The sequence below is a fragment of the Xenopus laevis genome, chromosome 6L (assembly GCF_017654675.1).
Source record: "Xenopus laevis strain J_2021 chromosome 6L, Xenopus_laevis_v10.1, whole genome shotgun sequence".
NCBI lineage: Eukaryota > Metazoa > Chordata > Amphibia > Anura > Pipidae > Xenopus > Xenopus laevis.
The window spans coordinates 36,717,071-36,737,641 of NC_054381.1; the positions used below are offsets into that span (position 1 = coordinate 36,717,071).

Genomic DNA, 20,571 nt, shown 5'->3' on the forward strand with positions numbered 1-20,571 from the left:
ACTTATAGGAGGGGGAAAATATTGGGAATGAAGTAATAATGGGAGATGTTACAGGAAAGCATCTTGGTTGTTATTAGAAAGTGCACATTTCCTTGCTATAGGTATTGTGGGAACTGCAGTAGTATAATCAACACTACTAAGGTTTGGACAGTGTCCTATTTACCTCTTGTATCAGCCATTGTTTTTTTTAGTGATTAAACCTGTATGTTCGATATATACATCAATTTATTGTACAGAGCTGTGACATATTTTGGTTCTTTATAAATACATATTATTATTATTATTATTATTATTATTATTATTAATAAGAAGAAGATGATCAATACGAAAGGCCATATGATACAGCTACATGATTTTGACAGTTGTGATACGGTTGCTATTTTCTATATGCTGATACAGTATATCCCCATATTGTGGAGACAGTACTGACTGAATAGTGCATGTTTAAACACATGGATGTACTGTGACCCACACAAACAAAGGCTGCTCCATTTGCTCAAGCATTATCACAAAATGTGAGCGTGCCGGGAGTTTCATCAAACACAGGTTTTTAATTAACTTTTCTAGACGCATCACATTCAAACGGGTTACATTCCTCAGACAGGGTTGCTACAGTTCATTAGATGCATAGCCACAGTGCATGGCGATTAGTGATGGGTGAATTTGCGCAGTTTCGCCGAAAAATTCTCGAACTTCGCGTGAAATTCGCGAAACGGCGAAAAATTTGCGAAACGGCGCTGGCGTCTCGTTTTTGACGCCGCGCCCATTTTCTTGACGCCGGCGTCCGTTTTTTCTAAAAAAAAAAAATTTTGACGCCCGCGAATTTTTGGCGCGAATTTTCGCGGGCGTTTCACGAATTTATTCGCTGGCAGCGAATCGCGCAAATTCGCCGCGAATTCGCACCTGGCGAATAAATTCGCCCATCACTAATATCGATCCAAACTGATTACAATATATACTTTGAAGACAACAGTTAGCCCCAAATATTTACTCACTTCACCCATACTTCCTTTATGGAAACTCTCAACCACACACCTTTTTACAGGACCAAACCCAATGGTATCAGCTTTGCCAGGTGCTTATTTCGAGGGACCCTCTAAACACCTTCTCAGGCCTAAGGTTTTAATAATGTCAGGTCTCTGCACTACTCTGAGCACTTGGGTCAGGGTACTATCAGGGCAACTTTGCCCAGTGTTAGAAAATAAACTCCAATAGGCCACTAAAGTGTGAGGGCCCCACTGCTCCAGTCTTAGTTCCAGCCCAAGTAATAGAAAATGTATTATGTAACAAAAGACCCCTTCTCTGGGGCTCCCTCAACCATTTACTGTATGTCTTTTCATAATAGTTGAGGAATTAAAAAAAATGCACACAGTTCTAAATGTAATCTTCCAGTTCATGAGTAACTGTGACTATGATCTACAACATTAGAGCACCTTGATGGGTGGTGATGGTTTCTGTGATTAGATTGTGGCGCAAGTTGAAAATAATTTATTCTGCATTGTAAACCAATATTATCAGAATGACATTGCGAGGTAATTAAAGCAATTTACCGTACTGTCCAGGTACCCATTTCCATCGGTGTCATATAGGCGAAACATAACTGAAAATGTAAACATAAAACATTTAGTTTTATCATGTTAATCATGTATAACATAGTACAGGTATGCCCAGAGTACAGCATCTTACACCTCACTAATCCATTGAAGTGATTATGAATAAAGCCGTGTATTTGGAGTAAAAGGGTCTCGTTGATAAAATTGACTAATGAGATTTTAGGGCTCATGGGTAAATATTGGTATTAGTACCCTCACTCCCATACAATTGTTTTATTGTGCATTAACTGCCCAAAGTCTCTTCTATGAGGACCGTAGCCAGAGAACATGACACAATTTTATCTGTATTCAGTGTTTACACACTTATTGTGTTACCCACACGTTCCCCACAGAGGAGTCTCAGGTCTAGTAACAGGGAGAAGTCTGGACATGGTGAAACAGCTTCAGCAGTAAAAGGAGAACAAAACAAATAATATCATCATTCTGTGACTGATTTAAGGCAGGCAGGGTATATCAGCTGCAAGGAGACACTGTCCAGGCGCATTGCTTAATAAACATAGCTGCACCTGGAAGACATTGGGGCATGTGAGAAAAGAAATATAGCTAGGACAGCTGTCTAGTTTATTTCCATCAATGCACAGCTGCCTGGTGCATCTGGGGGCCTTGCTCTAGTGCTCACACTTTCTAAATGTACGCTTTAACCTTCTAACTTCTTTATGTAACACAATCTGCAAATATTATTTATTGGCTTCTAGACTCTCTTTTTATAACTAAGTAGATTAAAGGACCCACTAGGTTAAACTCACGCTAAACTAAACTAAACTCTAGTAGAATGTGGAGGTGCTCCAAGCTAATGCACTCATTAATTGATTTGTTAAGATGTCTTATTTATAAACTGATTGAGATTTATTGGGTATTAGCAGCACGTGTCTCTAGCTATTACTGAACTACAACCAGTCCCATAAGAGTTCAGGCTGATGATGCTCTAAGCGGTAGGTAATCAGCATATATGCTATAGAACTACAGATACGTTTCCGTTGACATGGATCATATTGCACTGGGGGAATCTTAGAAGACCAAAGCACCACATCACAAAAAGCAATCTTGGTCTTTGAGATGAGAAAATCTATTGAAATCCATATGAATGAGGACAATTCTCACTCAGGGAATGCATATGCATATTTTTCTTATACTGATTTATGGTAACATCCAGGGAAATCAGTCAGATTCACTGTTTAATGGACATTTGAGCTCTATTCAATTTGAACATTCCATTGAATTGATGAAGACTGTATTTAAAGCAAAAACCAATCACAACAACCAACTAGTTTTAATATTTCATATCACATAGCAATGGTAAATACTTTCCAAATAGCATAAAACCTAAATATCTCATCATTAAAATGTTATTACAATGTCAGTAAAAGGGCAACTAAAGCTAGTAGTAGGAATGGTCTAGAAATACTGAACCCAATACATAGTGCTCACTGTATCAGCCTTAGGGACCTCTGGCATGCCTGTAAGGATGAGACCTATGGGGATTGTCTAGATAAGTGTTGTGCAAATTTTTAAAATGGCACCTTGTGACAACCAATATCTATTCCAGTTCTAGTTCCAGTTCTTCTACCTGATTTTTTTTAAAGTAAAGTGTAATATGCTCCTAGTGCCTATGAATGTCATGATATGTAGTATCTACTATGCTAGTGACAAGCCTAAAGCACCTGGATGTGAGCTGAGTTGTTGAAAACATTTCCACTCAATAAACTGCTTTTGTCAATTCCATTGAGTAGTAAGGAATTCCCTGGCATTTTAAACTCTTAACAGAAATACAATCACTAAAATACAAACACCATGACACTATGGGGCAAATTCAAGTGCGAAGCACCTAACGCTAGCACAAATTCGCCAGCGTGACGTCATTTCGTAACTTCACCGATTTACTAACGGGCGCTGGCGTAAATTCGCTAGCGAAGTGGACCTACTCTAGCGCTACTTCGCACCCTTACGCCAGGCAAAGTTGCGCTATGGCGAAGGGACCACGTAATTGCGCTAATTCACTAACTTGTGCATTTTACTGAGCGGTACTTCTTACGCCAGACTTGCCTTTGCCGCCTCAGACCAGGCGAAGTGCAATAGAGTAGATAGGGCTTGCTTCAAAAAAAGTTGACATTTTTTCTAAGTCCCAAAAAACGCTGGCGTCTTTTCCTTTTTTAAGGGCGATAGGCTGAAAAAGATCGTAAATTTTTTTGGGGGCACCCTCCTTCTCCCCTACATTTCATATGGCACCTAAACTATACAGTGGGCACATGTATAGGGCAAAATATCAACTCTATTTATTTAATGAAGCTTTCCCAGCTTTGTGTAGTGTAATGTATTTGCTGCTACATATACGTCCATTCAACTTTAACTTGGCGCCATATGCAAATTAGGCATCGCTAGCGTAACTTCGCTTTGCTTGACAAATTAACACTAGTGCAACTTCGCTACCATTCGCCTCTCTGAGCGCAACTTCGGATTTTATTGAATTATCGGCGCCCTGGTGAAACTTCGCCTGGCGAGGTTGGGCAAAGGCGTTGCTAGTGCATTTTCGTTGATTAGTGAATTTGCCCCTATGTTCTCTGAGCTGTAAGTGCTTGATTTAAGGGCCAGATTTATGTGTTGAACTGAAAATTTGAATTTAAAATTTTAAAATTCTAATTTTCAGTTTATTTTAGTGTAATTCGTCCAAGGAATAGTCCAAATTTCATTTGAGTTTTTAAAAAAAATTGAAATTCGAATTTTGAAACTTATCATGTGCTGTCCCTTTAAGAATTCTAATTTGCCATCTAAAACCTGCCGAATTGGTGTTTTAGCCTATGGGGGATGTCCTACAATCAATTTACAGTAGTTTGGTGGACTTTTGAAAATCAAATTTATTTTGGAGCGAAAACGCAAATTAATTAGATCGAATTCATTTTGAGTTTGTGGGTCGATCCTATTCACCTGAATTTAAAAAATTTGATTTTTTAAATAAATTTTATTTATAAATTCGATTGGTCATTTTTAACTCAAAATTCAAGTTTATGGGAGTTTTCATAAAGTGCAACAAATAAGGCTCTCACACACCCTCAGTGTCGGACTGGGACGTCAGGGGCCCACCAGAAAACCCTAGACCACTTTCCAAACTATCATTCCTCCTCTCCTCACTCAACCTCTTTATTCTCCTACCTCTTTTATCTCTATCTCTACATACTATACTCAATTCTTCCATTATTAAGCCTCTTTAATCCCATAAAGAATTAGGGAATGACCATGAAATAGGCCAAATGATTAGAAGCAAGAGGGCCCACTGACACCTTGGCCCACCGGGAGTTTTCCTGGTATCCCGGTGGGCCAGTCCAACACTGCACACCCTAATAAAATGAATAATAGAGATACCTGGTGCTCAAAAGGTAGAGGCTCGGCCACCTCACAAGAACAGTTCAAAACACAGGATTAATGCAAGCAAGACTGCCTTTCGTGTTTAATGCAGAGTGCAACGTTTCGGTCACTCCTATTAGTCAAGCTTGTCTGTGTGCCATTTGAGTTTTTATAAACTCCCATAAACTCTATATTCGACCCTTGATAAATCTGCCCCTAAATGTTGGAATGCAAATGAGCATGCTCTGGGTTGTCACTAGGTTATCTTTTATGAAAATACACCTACAATTACACATTTACTGTATACCACACCAGTCCTTTCTTACCTTATGGAAGCCAGCAAAACAAATTCAGCCATCAAAGAATTGATGGCATTAAATGCTGTGTAAAATTCTGATTAAAAGCAGCAACACTGCTTTGCCTTTGGTCAGCACAGAACTCAATTTATCAAAGTAAGCTATACCAGCACATACAGTAAGCCCTACCTGCAATCTGCAAGGTGCATGTTTGGGAACAAACTACTATTGTGAACAGTGACCAAGCATATGCAATTTTGCATCCATTTTTTATTTGAGCTTGAATTTGTAAATAAGCATTTATGAGTATGTTAATATATATTTGCAAGGTCCATTAAACTAAGCTTCTATAATCATGACAAAAAATAATAATTATACAATTCCCTTTTGTTAAGCATTAAAGCACTTACTCCACCTTGTAACCTTCTTTAAAACCATCTTTCAAAAAGGATCTCCATGTTACACAGTTTACCCAGGATCAAAAAATTGTAAAGTTCAATTTGGAATCCTAAGTGGTGGACCAAAGAGGGGGTGATTGTTTAGTTGGGTTAAGAAGCCAAGCAATACGATCACATTGAAGAGTAGACCCTTTGGGAGAGGACAACTTCTCTGTCCTATGTTTCTCACATCTGATGGGAATTTCTACCCTTTCAGATGTCTGTCTATGAACTGTTTGTTTTGGCCAATAAGCTCCAGAATCAGCCAAGAACCGAGCTGAAATCACTAATGTTATATTTTGAGGGTCTACTATGACATTAGATCTAATGTTTTGTAAAATGTTGTATTACACATATATAGTATGTAAACAAAACAATATATATTGATAATGCTGAGCCAGGCCTTTTCTGATTAATCCTCTCAGACACAGTTAAAAGTTTTAGCAACTATTACAATCCAAATAACAAAAGCCTGTTTTACTTTAAAGGAACACAACCAAATCATAATACCTACATTCTAGTTTGTCCTCAGGCCTTCCTCTTTCTAGAAGTGATAAATAGCAAACAATATCTTTCAGCTGGATCACATCAGGGGGTCGCAGAGAAACTGGGGAGGATGACCGTGATGAACTGTTACTTCTGTAATTCATTCTGAGACCTTACAAATGGGAAAACATCATTGTTACTCATTTGAAATGTTGGGATCACAGGACGTTGTGGTTCATCTCCATGCCAAGTGTAAGCATATATGTCTGATTTTTAAACGCCTGTAATTGGAAATATCTTTTTAAAAATGGTGGTACATAGCAAAAGGACATCAAAACATGATGGTTGGGGAACTCCTCAATGACCTTGTAAATTACAGTAGGTGGAACATTATTCTCTGTGTAATTTAAAATAAGGAGTTATATTATGCAGTAAATGAATGCGTGTAAATGAATTCTCTTATACCTTGCTGGGACTGTTTATTTAAAGACGTTATTTTTTTATCTAGTCTAAAAATGAGACAACGCCCATGAAAAGAGCAAGTTATTAAATTTCAAACTTCCTAAAATAAATGTCGGAATTTTGAATTTACTGAAATTCTTTGATTTGCCACAAGAGGGAGTATTTCATGCATTTTCTAAGGACTTTTAAAAAACAGCATTATTTTCTCTGGAAGATCCATAAAAGCTTTCACTGTATTAATAACCAAAAATAGGATATTCAGTCATATAGAATATTGTAAATGGAACATTGCTAATTAATTGTTATTTTAACAACTGAGAAAATTGTTTTTTTCCTTTCTATTTTTAAATTATGATCTTTCCTGTTTGTGCCCACACAGAATTAACACCTGAAAAAACTAAATTCTGTCTGAATTCATTTATTTTATAAGCTGACCATTTCAATCAGGTTTGTGTAACTGAAAACTCATTTTATTAGATTCTCTTATAGCCATATTAAATATGTGCAGGTATTTTAACATAACAAACCTCTTCTTATTTGATCTAATGATCCAAGGTAACAAAAAAAAGACACAGTTTGTCCAGCATTTGTAACCAACAGCACCGAACACCCTGATCAGTAAATGTACCTGCTCATTGGTTGCCATGGGTTACTAGACCAATAGCAATTGTTTCACCTTTATTACATGCATTTTTTTTGACTCTTGCCAAAGTCAAAGTGAGCTGACTCAAGAATCTAACACAAAACTAATACAGTATATAAATGCCATTCATTGGTTGACAAATTCCTGCACAGTTTATCCTATTAATTACTAGCAAGTTATCTTCAACAAATGTGTGAATCTATAGATTTGGAATAAAACATCTTCCTTCAGTATTCAATGTTCAGTATTTATTATTGCATATTTATATTTAAGTATTCCTTTATGTGTCCAACAGCAAATACTATAAAAACAAGTGCAGGCTCCATGTGCAGAGATGGCTTTCCACATCTGTAACTGGATTGGAATCCACTAATACTAATGAGCATGGTATCAGTACAGGCCCTTTTACATTTAATATGGACAAAGTAAAAGTAAAAAAAAACAAATTTGGGTCACGCTACAGTGCTGAATTCTGTATAGATAAATACCATGTACAGTACGGAACCAGAAAAAAATGGTGGAAAAATACGAGAAAATTTATTATGTGTTATATATTGATGGGACCACAAAAATGTGGGAAAACGTAAAATTAGGCGAGGTTAACTGTATTAGTAAACGAATACATGTTTCGGAAATGTAAAAGTTGTCCTGTACTGCAAATACAGTCACCTTTAGTATTGTGATACCCTATAGCAGCCAATCATATAATTACTTTCAAACACATGACCAGTAAACACCACCTGCTGATTGGTTGTTATTAGTTACAAATGTTGCACCTTCAGCTACATTGCATATCCTGGGCTGGAAATAGATGTATTGATGTCAATATCTATTACAGTACAGATCACTGTAATCTTTATTCAGAAATGCAAAATCCATTGGCATACATTTGTCCATATCCAAGATTGGATCGCTGTATACCTCATAAACCACAGATAATTGAGGGGAAAAAACAGAAAATACAAATCATATAGTGTAGTATTTTATAAAAAAAAAATTGTGACACCCTTGGTGCTTCTTATATATTTAATTTGTGCTTAAACAGTTAAAAAATATCCTCCTTAAGTGAAAAAATAGTATCCAATAAAGATATGGTAATTTTAGTAAGTGAATAAAAAAATTGCAAAAAATGGAAAAAATAAAAAGGTAAAATTACAAAAAAAATTGAAAAAAATTAGAAAAAAAGTAACAAAATAGGATCCACACTTCACAGTGCTACCGAAGGCTTGTGTTGTAATTTAGTGAAAATCAAAAATTAAAACCGCACTATTCCTGGTTGTATATTATACTCACAAGACATGAGTTAATGCAGGGGTTGGATATATTAGATGATTTGCTCCACTCCTCATCTTCTTTGTTCCTTGCTTGGGCATTAAAAAAAGTGACATGTGCGGAAGCGCTTTTACAACTCTTTAATAAATATTTAAAATGCACTCACAGACGTTCTTCGTAAAACCACATATAAAATCCGCATAAAAGTCTCTATTTGCTGCTCCCTGACTCTCAGCGTCTTTTACAGTCCCATGTTTGTGACACGCTTCCGCAGCTCCCAAAATTGATAGTCCTCACTAACGCGTTTCACCGACTGGCTTCTTCCAAGAGCGATGATGTTTTGCCTACTAGTCCCTTTTTATTGCCTAAAAATCACCATATATTTATTGGATACAATTTTTTCACTTATGGAGGATATTTTTTAGCTGTTTAAGCACATTTATCTACATAAATATATAAGAAGCACCAAGGGTGTCACCAATTATTTTTTTTATAAAATACTACACTATATTATTAGTATTTTCTGTTTTTTCCCCTCAATCATCTGTGGTTTTTGAGGTATACAGCGATCCAATCTTGGATATTGTCTTTTTGCAGAGGAGAGTCCTAGTGATTGCTGGACTGGGAATACAATGCTCCGGAGATTCGAACTTGTAATTTGATACATTTGTCCATATGTAGGTTTTGCATGTTAGTAGGAAAACTCCTTTCTACTGGAACAGAGTGAGTGACTTACCTCCAGAGAGGAGCTGGGATTTGCTTTGAATGGAGGGGCTGGGATTATGAAATCTGTTGCTGAATGACATGAAGAGATGCTTGCAGAATTCATCTGGAAGATTCACTTCAAGAAAGGTTTTCATGAACAACTGGAAACCTTCAAAGTCAATCGCCTAGTTTAAAGAGAATCGTTTTAGAATTACTGTTGTTTCTAACAATAAGAACTATTCTTGCAAATAATATCATCCATTGTTTTTATAGCAATAACATGTTCTGCACGACATTACAGGGATTATACACCATTCACATCCCCATTATAAGGTCCCTTGCACTTCCAAACATTATGGACAATTTTATCAGGGGCCAGTTGATCTGCCTGTACAAACATCTTGCAGATAGTACTTTGGCTGAATCCAAACCAAGGACCCCAGAGTTTCAAGGCAGCAGTTGCTACACAGTGAGTCACTGGCATGAGGAGCAGAATGCAGTATTATCCGGGGATCAAGTGCTTGTTATATGAGCAATAAGTATGCAGTTGTGCCATAAGGGTTGAGCGCTGCCTTATGCAGCCAGTATTTGATTCAAAGCCTAGTTAGCAGGTCTCTGAACTCTGAAACAGAGAGGTCTGTAGCTATTAGCCCTATGCCCCACACAGTTGGCAAAAAGAAAAAACAAATGGCAGATTGAAGACTATTTTTGCATGTGTGGTGCTCTGTACATAGGGCTTCATAACATTTATATCCAGATTTTTAAGCAAAGTTTGTATGAGGCATGTCTTAGCTATCATTTTGCTTCTGTTTTCAATAATTAATTACTTCAGCACCAAAGCATTCCAGTTTTAAAACAAAGGAACTAATACACTAAATACTTACTTGTTTAAGAATATCTTGCTTCTGATTTGCAAAGAAAAAAAAAGAAAGAGTAATAATTTAGGTAAGGGGCTACTGTGCATAACAATGACTGCACAAGCATAGATATTTTGTTATTTGCTCAGTTTCTGACCATATTTTACAATCATCTGTACTCATGTTGTTAAAACGATCAATTTACCTAATCAACCCTTTATTCCATCATGTTGCCCAAGCATAGTGAAAAATGAATCATCCACATGTAACGCATCACTGGCTAAACTAGAAATGCAAGTGCTATACTTTCCCACTCTTCCGCCGACTTAGCAGTCTCTTGGCCCATGGGCTTTTTAAACAAATCAGTGCATTTTGGCTATTCATATATGGCCAGTTAGATGTTGATTATTTAATATTATTCTATACATTGTACACAAGTGGAACCAACCAAGGGACAGTTCCCTTTCACTACTTGTTTATTCACTTTACCCTTGCAACCAGGCAGTCTGTAAGATGAATAGGTTGAAGGCTTTTTGTGAATAACAAAATGTCCACTATATGATTTACAGGCAAAGCTTTCATTGAATTATCAACCATCTAGTATTTTTCCATTACTTCATTCTGGCTTTGTAAAAAAATACATTACTAGAGCCTAAATCATCGCTGTATATAAAAGCCTTGTAAGAAAGTCAGGCAAGAATTCCGGCATGGTCCTTTATGCTTTGTGAAGAGTTAAGGCCAAAGTGTAAAAAGAAATTCACTAACAAAACCTTTGTTGTCCTAGCAACACTACATTCCATACTCTAAGTATTTCTAAGTATCCAGGATCAGTTGTTTTTTACTGTTCACTATTTCTTCTGATGCACATTATGTATACTGTATATATATATATATATATATATAACAACCAAAGGGGTCGGTGCACACAGAGCACAAAATGGATGCCTAGGTGCTGGAGCAATTAAACATAAAATGGAGATAACAAGAAGAGCCCGCACACACAGGACTTGAGTGAAGAAAAATTATTTTCGTTTATTCAACGTTTCGGCCCAGTCACATGAGCCGTCTTCCTGAAGACGGCTCATGTGACTGGGCCGAAACGTTGAATAAACGAAAATAATTTTTCTTCACTCAAGTCCTGTGTGTGCGGGCTCTTCTTGTTATCTCCTATATATATATATATATATATATATATATATATATATATATATATATTCGAAGGATTTACCGCAAATTAGAAATAAATAGATCCAAGGAAAATCATTTGAACGATTAAATTTTAATCCATCAATCGAAGGATTTTCCTTCGATCAAAAAAATCTTAGAAACCTGATGGGGAAGGTCCCCATAGGCTAACATTGAAGCTCGGTAGGTTTAAAGTGGCGAAGTAGGTAGTCACATTTTTTTAAAGAGACACTACTTCGAGTATCGAATGGTCGAATAGTTGAATGATTTTTAGTTCAAATCGTTCGAAACGAAGTCGAAGTCGTAGTCAAAGGTAGTAGTATCCTATTCAATGGTCGAAGTACCCAAAACAAACCCTTCGAAATTCAAAAGATTTTTGACTTTGAATCCTTCACTCGAGCTTAGTAAATGTGCCTCCTAATATCTGCAGGGTCGGACTGGGCCAGAAGGACTCCAGGAAAAAACACGGTGGGCCCGGGCACTCATGGGCCCCCGTCGGCCCAGACCCGCTCTCTCGATTGGCAGGGGGTGCAGTAGTTTGTAAGTCAGGAGGGGGTCCCCAGGTCTGCTAGGAGGGCCCTTGGTTTCGCAGCCCCGGTGAGCCCCAATGCACCAGTCTGACCCTGAATATCGTTTTACCACTTTATCATTTATACTCCTTTTTTTGTGCAAGTCTATATACACTCTTTATACTTAGGTTGGCTTCTTAGTCGCAAAAATCAAACTAATTTATTTCAATATTAAAAATACTCCATTGCTTTAAAGGTAAATTTAGTTACAGTAGCTTCTCTTGTGCTTAAAAGGCATCCAAAACTTTCTTTGAAAATATCTATTGATCTGCCAGTCCATCAGCTCATGAGAGACATCCACATTGCCACAGTTCCTATATAAGATAACCTCTTTTGTTCCCTTTCAAGGGTTTCCAATTCCTGTTATCGCTAGAGATGCCCTTTTGTCTATCGGAAAGTTCTATGAATAAGGAGTCAGAAATGCATTGTGCAGTCCCTTAATATATTCACACACATCAATCCTAGGGGCAAATTCACTAACCTCCGAAAATTCGCCAGCGACAACTTCGCTCACAGCGCAACACTTCACCAGGGGTAGATTCACCAGGACAACACTCATTCACTAAAATCTGAAGTTGCGTCCAGGGTGCCGAATGCTGGCGAAGTTGCACTAGTGTTACTGCGCAAAGCGAAGCGAAGTTGCGCTAGCATTGCCTAATTTGCATACGGTGGGAAGTTAAAGTTCAATGGACGTATATGCTGCAGTAAATAAATTACACTACACAAACCTTAATAAAATAAAATAAAGTTGTTATATTGCCCTACACATGAGCCCAGTGTATAGTTTATGGGCCATTAGGAAATGTAGGGGGAAGCCGGTTACCCCCAAAAAATGTAATGCTCTTTTTCAGCCTATCACCCTAAAAAAGGAAAAGACACTAGCGTTTTTTGGGACGTTTTTCATCTATCTTTTTAGGAACTCATATCTAATCTTTTGCGCTTCGCCTGTTCTGAGGTGGCGAAGACAAGTCTGGCGCAAGAGGTAAATGACGTTCAGTAACATCCGCATCTAAGTGAATTTGTGTAGTTACGTCCATTCGCCAGAGCCCAAATTCGGCAGGTGTTATGGAGCGAAGTACCGCTAGAGTCTATCTCCTTCGCTAGCAAAGTTACGCCAGCGATTGTTAGTAAATCGGGAAGTACCGCGTTAGTCACTTCGCCCTTTAATAAATTTGCCCCCTAGTGTCTATTTTCCATTACTCATTACTTCTGTAATGTCCCATTTAAGAACTGAGAAGCAAAGCTACACTGCATACTCTAGGTGGAGCCACATCATTAAAAGTCCAAAATTATTCTACTTTGTAAAGACTCAAATACTTTAATCGTGTTAATTGCAATCACTTTTTATCTGAAAATGCTTAACATTACAGGAATCTACAATAAATATTATTTGCCATACATTTGCCCAGATCACCCTGCAAGAATCGTTACTCAATGGTATACGTCTGTCTTTTGGGAAAAAAAAAAAACTGTAACATTTCTTTCAGTACTTGCACTCAACCTGCAAATAAATAAATACAATCCATATCAAAGCACATCCTATAACACAATATTGTTTCCAACATTTCTTTCTTGCAGGGAGGAATTTTTTTTTCCTAAACATTCAAAAGTATGACGGTGTAAAAGCTATCGATGACAAAGAACATACCTCTTCTGGATTATATTTTGCCAAAACTCCATTGCCGTGGAACTCTTCCAAAACATCTTTAAGTTTCTTTGTTGAATCTTGGGTGAGAAAAACAACATACATTCATTCATAAGTCATGATAATATGTTGGCAGATATTTAACAAAAATACAAAAAGACATTTTTCATTGTCCTTTCACTGACAAGTTCATGATGGCATTGGTTCCTAACACATCTCATGACAGTTTAAGATGTTCAGAGTTCTAACATATTGTATATGTACATAAATGGTTTTGTGAGATGATTGGCTAATGTGCATATCATAATGTTTGACTCTGAATGTATTACTCTCTTTGTAGTCATTTGTTTAACCTCCTCACCTGTAGCTCAAAACAAGTATAGGGAGCAAAATGAGCTGGTCTTCCTGTAAGGTTAACTAAAGTCTTCCAAAATCCTCAATAGTGACCCAATTGGATTCTGAAAGCAGCTGCAAAGTGAGGATATCAGTGATATTTGTATGTCTAGCAATGCATTAACCTGTATTGTATCTAGTAGAATGAAATCAAAGGCAACCAAACATTTAGGGGGTTATTTATTAAACTCTGGTTGGGCTTTTTGGGGTGAAACTGCACTGGAATTAGCCAAAGCTCCGACCTTTTCAGGGTTTTAGGGCAAAAATGTGGTCTTTTCCGGAAAAAAAGCTGGAAAAATCAAACGATTCGGGAAAAACCTCTGAAAAACAGTATGTTTTGGGTTTTTGCTCGATTTCATCAGTTTTTTTATCCGAATCGATAAAATCAAGCTTTTTTTATTAATAAATAAGGTCAAATGGTGGATTTTAGTTTGATCTGATTTTTTTTTTTAAATAATGAGAAAAATTCAGATTTAAGAAAATAACCCTCAGCGTTTTCTTGAAAACGTTTCGCCACTCATCTGATTGGCTTCTTCAGTTCAACTGAAGTGGTAGGGAATTCTGTAGATATGTGTGACTTTACTATCCTCAAGGGTTTAAATGCCAGGGAATTCCCTACCACTAGTGATGGGTGAATTAATTGGCAAGGCATGAATTTGTGATGAATTTCCACGTTTCGCTCCCAGCAAATAAATTTGTGGAACTGTGGCAAAAATTTGCTGGTGAAAAATCCAAAAATATCTTATATGTCGGTACACTTTATATGATTCCTTGGTAAACAAGAAACCCCAATAAAATGTTTTGAAACAGAAGGTAAAGGATTAACTGTAAGACGTTGACATTTACATCAGTGTATTCATTCCACAGTTGTAGCAGGTGAGTCTATAATGTGTATAATGTATATATAATACCTCCATGAACACATGACAGGATTAGTAAAGTGCCATTTCCATGTCCAATTCCTCTTTTCTGTGTGTTATAGAAAATTATTGGCGTTGTTTTGTGGGAGCTGAGCCTCCCCAATCCTTCAATAAAATCTGCCTATAATGATTAGTAATGAAATTGAATGTAGTGTCACCCAATAATCATGCAATTTCTGTCTTGAATACCTCCTGAAAATACACGCAGCAGGCACTGTTGTTGCAGACATTTCTGAATCCATATGTAGAGAAATCAAATAATTTCAGGTACACCGAGCAACTAAAATTAGTTGGCCTAGATGTTTAACATCCAGAATAATGTAATGAATCATGACCTTATCGCTTACTCACACACCTACAAAGATTTTCTATTAGATCTACTATTTATGCAGAAGTTATTTATGCCGTCTTATTTCACAGAGCAGGGTTATTTACCATATCATAAGTATAACTCCATACCCTGCGCCCAAAGACGCACACGGACAACAGCATAGGTGGAAAGGCTGCAGCTTGTGCAAAAAACATTAGTCACTGAAGGCTGCATATAGTATTAAACATGACTTACAATAAGATAATAAATGAATTGAAACCTAGTCTGAGAACAAGCCTTTTCCACCTAATTTCAATGCCTACTGCACCTCTTTGCCCCTCATCTTATCCCCAGGCATATTCATCACCAACCTTCTTTCCTAACTACAATTTTACAATAAAAAAGCATTCTGGGAAACGATACAATTTTCCAACAGATGAATCAGCATGATATATTAAAAAGCTGTTTTTCATTTTTTTGGTAGATAAAATACTATATATTAATGCAGATTTTTCATAAAGGAAAAAACCCTGAATCCTGTGACAATAACTGAGAATATTATTTGTACTATTCTTTATACTGTACCATGAGAAGTATAATTCATATGAGATTAGTACAGTTTAGCTAATCTTATCTTTATAACACACTAAATTGATGTACTGTGTTCTCCAGACCCTGGATACAAGTGGAAAATTCCACTCATCTATGTAGAAAACTAAGAAAGAAAAAGAATCATACAATTACATGCAGAGCCAGTGCATTCACCACGCCCACCCTAATCAAGCCATCATTCAAAGCCACTTCAGTTCTACTGCATGCACTCGGAATCTTACAAACCCATTTGAAAAGATAATGTTGACTGAGTCATTCAAATAACAAAGCTTTAAACCATCACTCCCTCGCTTCCAACATAGAAAATAATATCTGCAATGGACATGTCAGGGGAACATTGGTTTCAGTGGGACAACTACCTGCCATACCCTGCCCAACCCCACTTGGAGTGCTACCCAAGACAAAATCAGTGGACAAATTGCACCTTTTTTTTGCACTTTGTACACTTAGGGGGCTATTTATCATGCCGTGTAAAGCATTGAAGAAAAATATCACTGTTAATGTTGCCTATAGCAACCAATCAGCAATTAGATTTCAACAGTCACCTATCAATTGGAAAACAAAAGCAAATATCTGATTGGCTTCTATGTGCAACATCACCAGTGATGTACGTCTCAAACGTTTTACACAGCATGATAAATAGGCCTCTTAGCATTCTTCTTTCTAAATCACCTCTTAAATGTAGCTATCAAAGAAATTTGAAGATACCGGATATCTTTTTTATTTTGAAGCAATGGGAATTATTGTCTACTCTTTCCAACTAAAGGCTTGTATGGCCACTTAAAAGCTTAACTGACCTCACAAGAGGACTTTGTCATTTTATTTTTATAATGAAGCCACCAAACATGTTGTTTAGTGAATAATTGTCTCACTTTATGGAAACATTTGGACAGCACAGGTCTATTTAAAATAGACTACACAACTAAAAGGTTTCATTAATATCCACTCTGAGATGCCCATTATGGGAAATTCACAGAATAGTGATTACTGTCTTCCGGTTCTGATGTCTTTGTTTACATGAACTTAGTACTGGAATCTTACGAAACAGTAAGAAGCATAAGTCAGGGGAGAATACAGAAGAACAAGTTAAACTATTTGCTTGTGTCAAGAAACCCACAGAATTCAGATTCAGTGTGTCATCATTATTCTAGCTGCACTGGAGTAATAAAAAAATGTTTTCTTGTTGCTATGGGTTATGGTAATGTGGCAAACTTCTCTGTTTTACTACTTAGCTCATGTTTAAAAGAAAAAATAAATCTCTGTTTAATTTTGGAGTAATAAATTATGGAGTTGTTGGTTATGGCTGAAACTTGTATTCTTATCTGACTTCCTAAGTTTATGAAGGTGTGGGATCTGTTATCTGGAAACCTGTTATCCATAAAGCTCAGAATTATGGGATCAATTTTAATCCAATAAATCAAACTTTTAATTATTTCAATCTTATCTGTAATAATAAAACAGTACCTTGTACTTGATCCCCACTAAGATTACTTAATCCTTTTTGACAAAGGATTTTTTAGGCAAAATAATCCTGTTCAATTTAATTAATGTTTCAATAGTTTTTTTTGTAGACTTAGGGGCAGATTTACTAAACTCGAGTGAATAGTTCGAATAAAAAAATATTCAAATTTCAAAGTAATTTTTTGGGTACTTCGACCATTGAATTGGTCAAATTCGAATGATGCGAACGATTCGAAGTAAAAAACGTTCGACCATTCGACTATTCGATAATCGAAGTGCTGTCTCTTTAAAAAAAATGTTGACTTCATACTTCGCCAAATTAAAGCTGCCGAAGTCCAATGTTAGCCTATGGGGACCTTCCCCAGCACTTTTCTAAGTTTTTTTTGGTCGAATAAAAATCCTTCGATCGGTCGCTTAAAATAATTAGAATCGTTCGATTCAAACGATTTCATCTTTCGATCGAACGATTTTTATTCGATATTTGAATTCGAAGGATTTTACTTCAAGGGTCGAATTCGAAAATCGACCCTTGATAAATCTGCCCCTTATGGTTTTTACAATTATGGAAAGGTCCCTTATATCATAGAACCCAAGGTCCCAAGCATTATGGATAACATGTCCCATACCAATACTATTTGTAAAGAAACATAGTTTAGTAATATTGTAAAAATAATAAGTAAAAACTTGTCTTGGCACATATTTTATGTCTTTTAGTGCACTACATATTTCTTGAGTCTTGTAACTCCCTGAGGTTTATGCCTAATAGATCTCTTGTAATTTAGTGTTTAGCCTTAGGATAATTTTTCATGTTCTGATTAAATAACTGAGTCATTATTAATAAATCTTGTCATAAGAGTGTTGCTCATCATAGAGCTTCTTAAAACTTGTAAAAATAGTGTTGATGAAACTGGTTTAATATAATGTTTTTTTTTTACTGTGCTGAGTACTTTCAAATGTGACAGCAGACAGTGGGGTGACTTGCTGAAAAGACATGTACAATAGTAAAAAAACCATAAAACTTAGCAATTAATGTATTAAAGGTGCTGCAACTGAAAGGAACAGAAATGCCTGTCACAGGAGAATAAGACTCACATTATGTATTAATGTTTTAAGGGTGACTAAAGAACCAGGAACAAGACAACAGTTGGGCAAATGCATTCGAACTTGGACTATCTTGGCCAAATTGCACTAAGCTATAGTAAGCAAGATGCGCCGACAGGAACGATCTTAGGGAGGTCGAAGTGGTAACCCTATCACGTCTCTCTCAGGCAGCCATTCCACTCCAGTCACGTGGTATTTGAAAGAACACAGCGAAAAGGCACATCTACTGCCGTAGACAGGGAATCCATAGGCCAAGATAATAAAAAGTCAAACTTTATTCAAAAATTGTGGCATAAAAACATATAGCACACAAATGTAAATTGCAGGCAGGGTGAGAGCATGGCTTGACGCGTTTCGTGACTCAAAACTGGTCACTTCCTCAAGAAGCCTGAGCTTCTAAGCTAAGCTATAGTAGTATCAGAGCTGTTACATGAGGGGCCAGCACCCCCCCAGCCACCACCACCCAACTTCCCCAGCCTCTACCCCACCCCATACCCTCCACCAGCATGTTCCTACTTATTTATTTGGATGGCCAGCGAGGCAGACACTGAAGGGGATCATATCTGGGCCAGAGCCCACTGGGTTTTTTCCCGGGATCTCTCAGGCCCAGTCCGACCCGGATTCAAAATACGAAACCACATGAGAGTTTAAGAACTCTTTTGTGGGTTTTTGGCTCAAATGTTTGAGCACAAAAACTTGAGTATTCTTAAATCAGGCAAAAAGGGGCAGATTTATCAAGGGGCAGATTTATCGAGGGGCAAAGTGAAAATTTACATTTTCAAATTCGAAATTTGAATTTTCGAGTTTTTTTATTGACAAAATATAGACTAGAGAATTGTTAATTTCGAAAAAAAATTAAATTAGATTTTCAAGATTTATCATACAATGGATTGAATTGAATTAAAAAATATATTATTTTATTGTATAGCAATAAATGTTTTCTCTCCCATTGAATTCTTCTTCCTGTTTGCTGTCTTCACATGATGCAACTTTAACCTTCAGGAATTATCTTGGAGGCATTGCAGAGTATCAGTTTGGTACCATATATAAGTTAATTTATTGATCCAATGTGTCTATATTCTAAATATAAAAAAGCCGGTTCGGCCATCAAGTCTGCACAAAAAATGCATTTTAAAGACTTTCATTTGAAAGTGTATTTTAATGTATTCACTCTGTCATCACTGTATGTGCTAGCACGAAGGCTATTGAATATTTTTATTGTCTTTTCTGTAAATAAGTGGTTTCTTATGTTTCGGTTTTCCTTTCACCTCTTTGTGGAACATCCTGTCATTGTAACGATTGTCTGCAAAAGAGTAGGGATGTAGCGAACAGTTCGCCTGCGAACTTGTTTGCGCGAACTTCGACCGTTCGCGTCCGCCTAATGTTCGCGAACGTTTGGGAACGTTCGCAATTTGAGTTCGCGACCATTCGACCGCTAAAATCGAACGATTTCCATTCGTTCGAACGATTTCCATTCGTTCGAACGATTAAAATCCCTCGATTTTAATCGGCGGTTCGCTACATCCCTACAAAAGAGTTTATACTTAAACTTGTTGAAGCCCTAGATATATTTTAATGTTTCTGTCATATCACTTCTTTACTATTCTGTGTTTCCAGCGCCGTTTCTGGGGAAGGAGCCGCCTGAGGCGGCTCCTGCAATGCCGCCCCCCGCACCGACTTACCTGTCGGCGAGGGGAGGCAGGAACACGATTGCGGAGAGCGCAATTGCGCTCTCTCGCAATAGCGCAGCCGAATTTCCGGTTTAAAAACCGGAAATTCGGCTCTTAAAGGTGCAGGAGCGGCTTTTTGCCGCCCCTGGAATCCTGTCTGGCGCTGCCGCCTGAGGCGAGCGGCTCAGCTCGCCTCATTGGCGGAGCGCCCCTGTGTGTTTCTTCATGCATGTTTTCTTTCTTTGAATAGTTGTTATGATATAAGGCCTAGATAGACATTTATGCAAACAAAGTAGTTGTATATCTCTCTGTCTGCTACTAGCACTCTACCTCTTCCTATGCAGCCTAGAACTTGATCTGTTTGCTATTTCCTGCTCTGTTGTAGCTGACAGTAGTGATAAACAAAACGTGTGACAATTATGATTGGCAAAAAAAATTCACTCATCACTAGCCAACAGTAACTTGAGATCCATTTTGAATTCTACAATAGAATTTATTTTGTTACAAATTCTTTCCATTACACATTTTTGTGTCCTCTGCTAAAATTCACATATTTTCCTTGTATGATATTAGTGGCATCACTTCTGAATATATT

General features: G+C 37.1%; 1 protein-coding gene across 2 annotated transcripts in view; it reads right to left on the reverse strand.

Moving 5' to 3' along the window:
- Positions 1 to 20,571, reverse strand: part of dgkb.L (diacylglycerol kinase beta L homeolog) — a 264,430-nt gene that overhangs the window by 195,510 nt on the left and 48,349 nt on the right. For both annotated transcript variants that reach the window (XM_018266819.2, XM_041565918.1), the window contains 5 exons: positions 13,513 to 13,589; positions 10,138 to 10,158; positions 9,285 to 9,438; positions 6,200 to 6,343; positions 1,551 to 1,600 (listed from right to left, as the gene is read on the reverse strand). In XM_018266819.2, the coding sequence (XP_018122308.1) occupies positions 1,551 to 1,600; positions 6,200 to 6,343; positions 9,285 to 9,438; positions 10,138 to 10,158; positions 13,513 to 13,589 (446 nt within the window). The remainder of the gene's footprint in view (positions 1 to 1,550; positions 1,601 to 6,199; positions 6,344 to 9,284; positions 9,439 to 10,137; positions 10,159 to 13,512; positions 13,590 to 20,571) is intronic.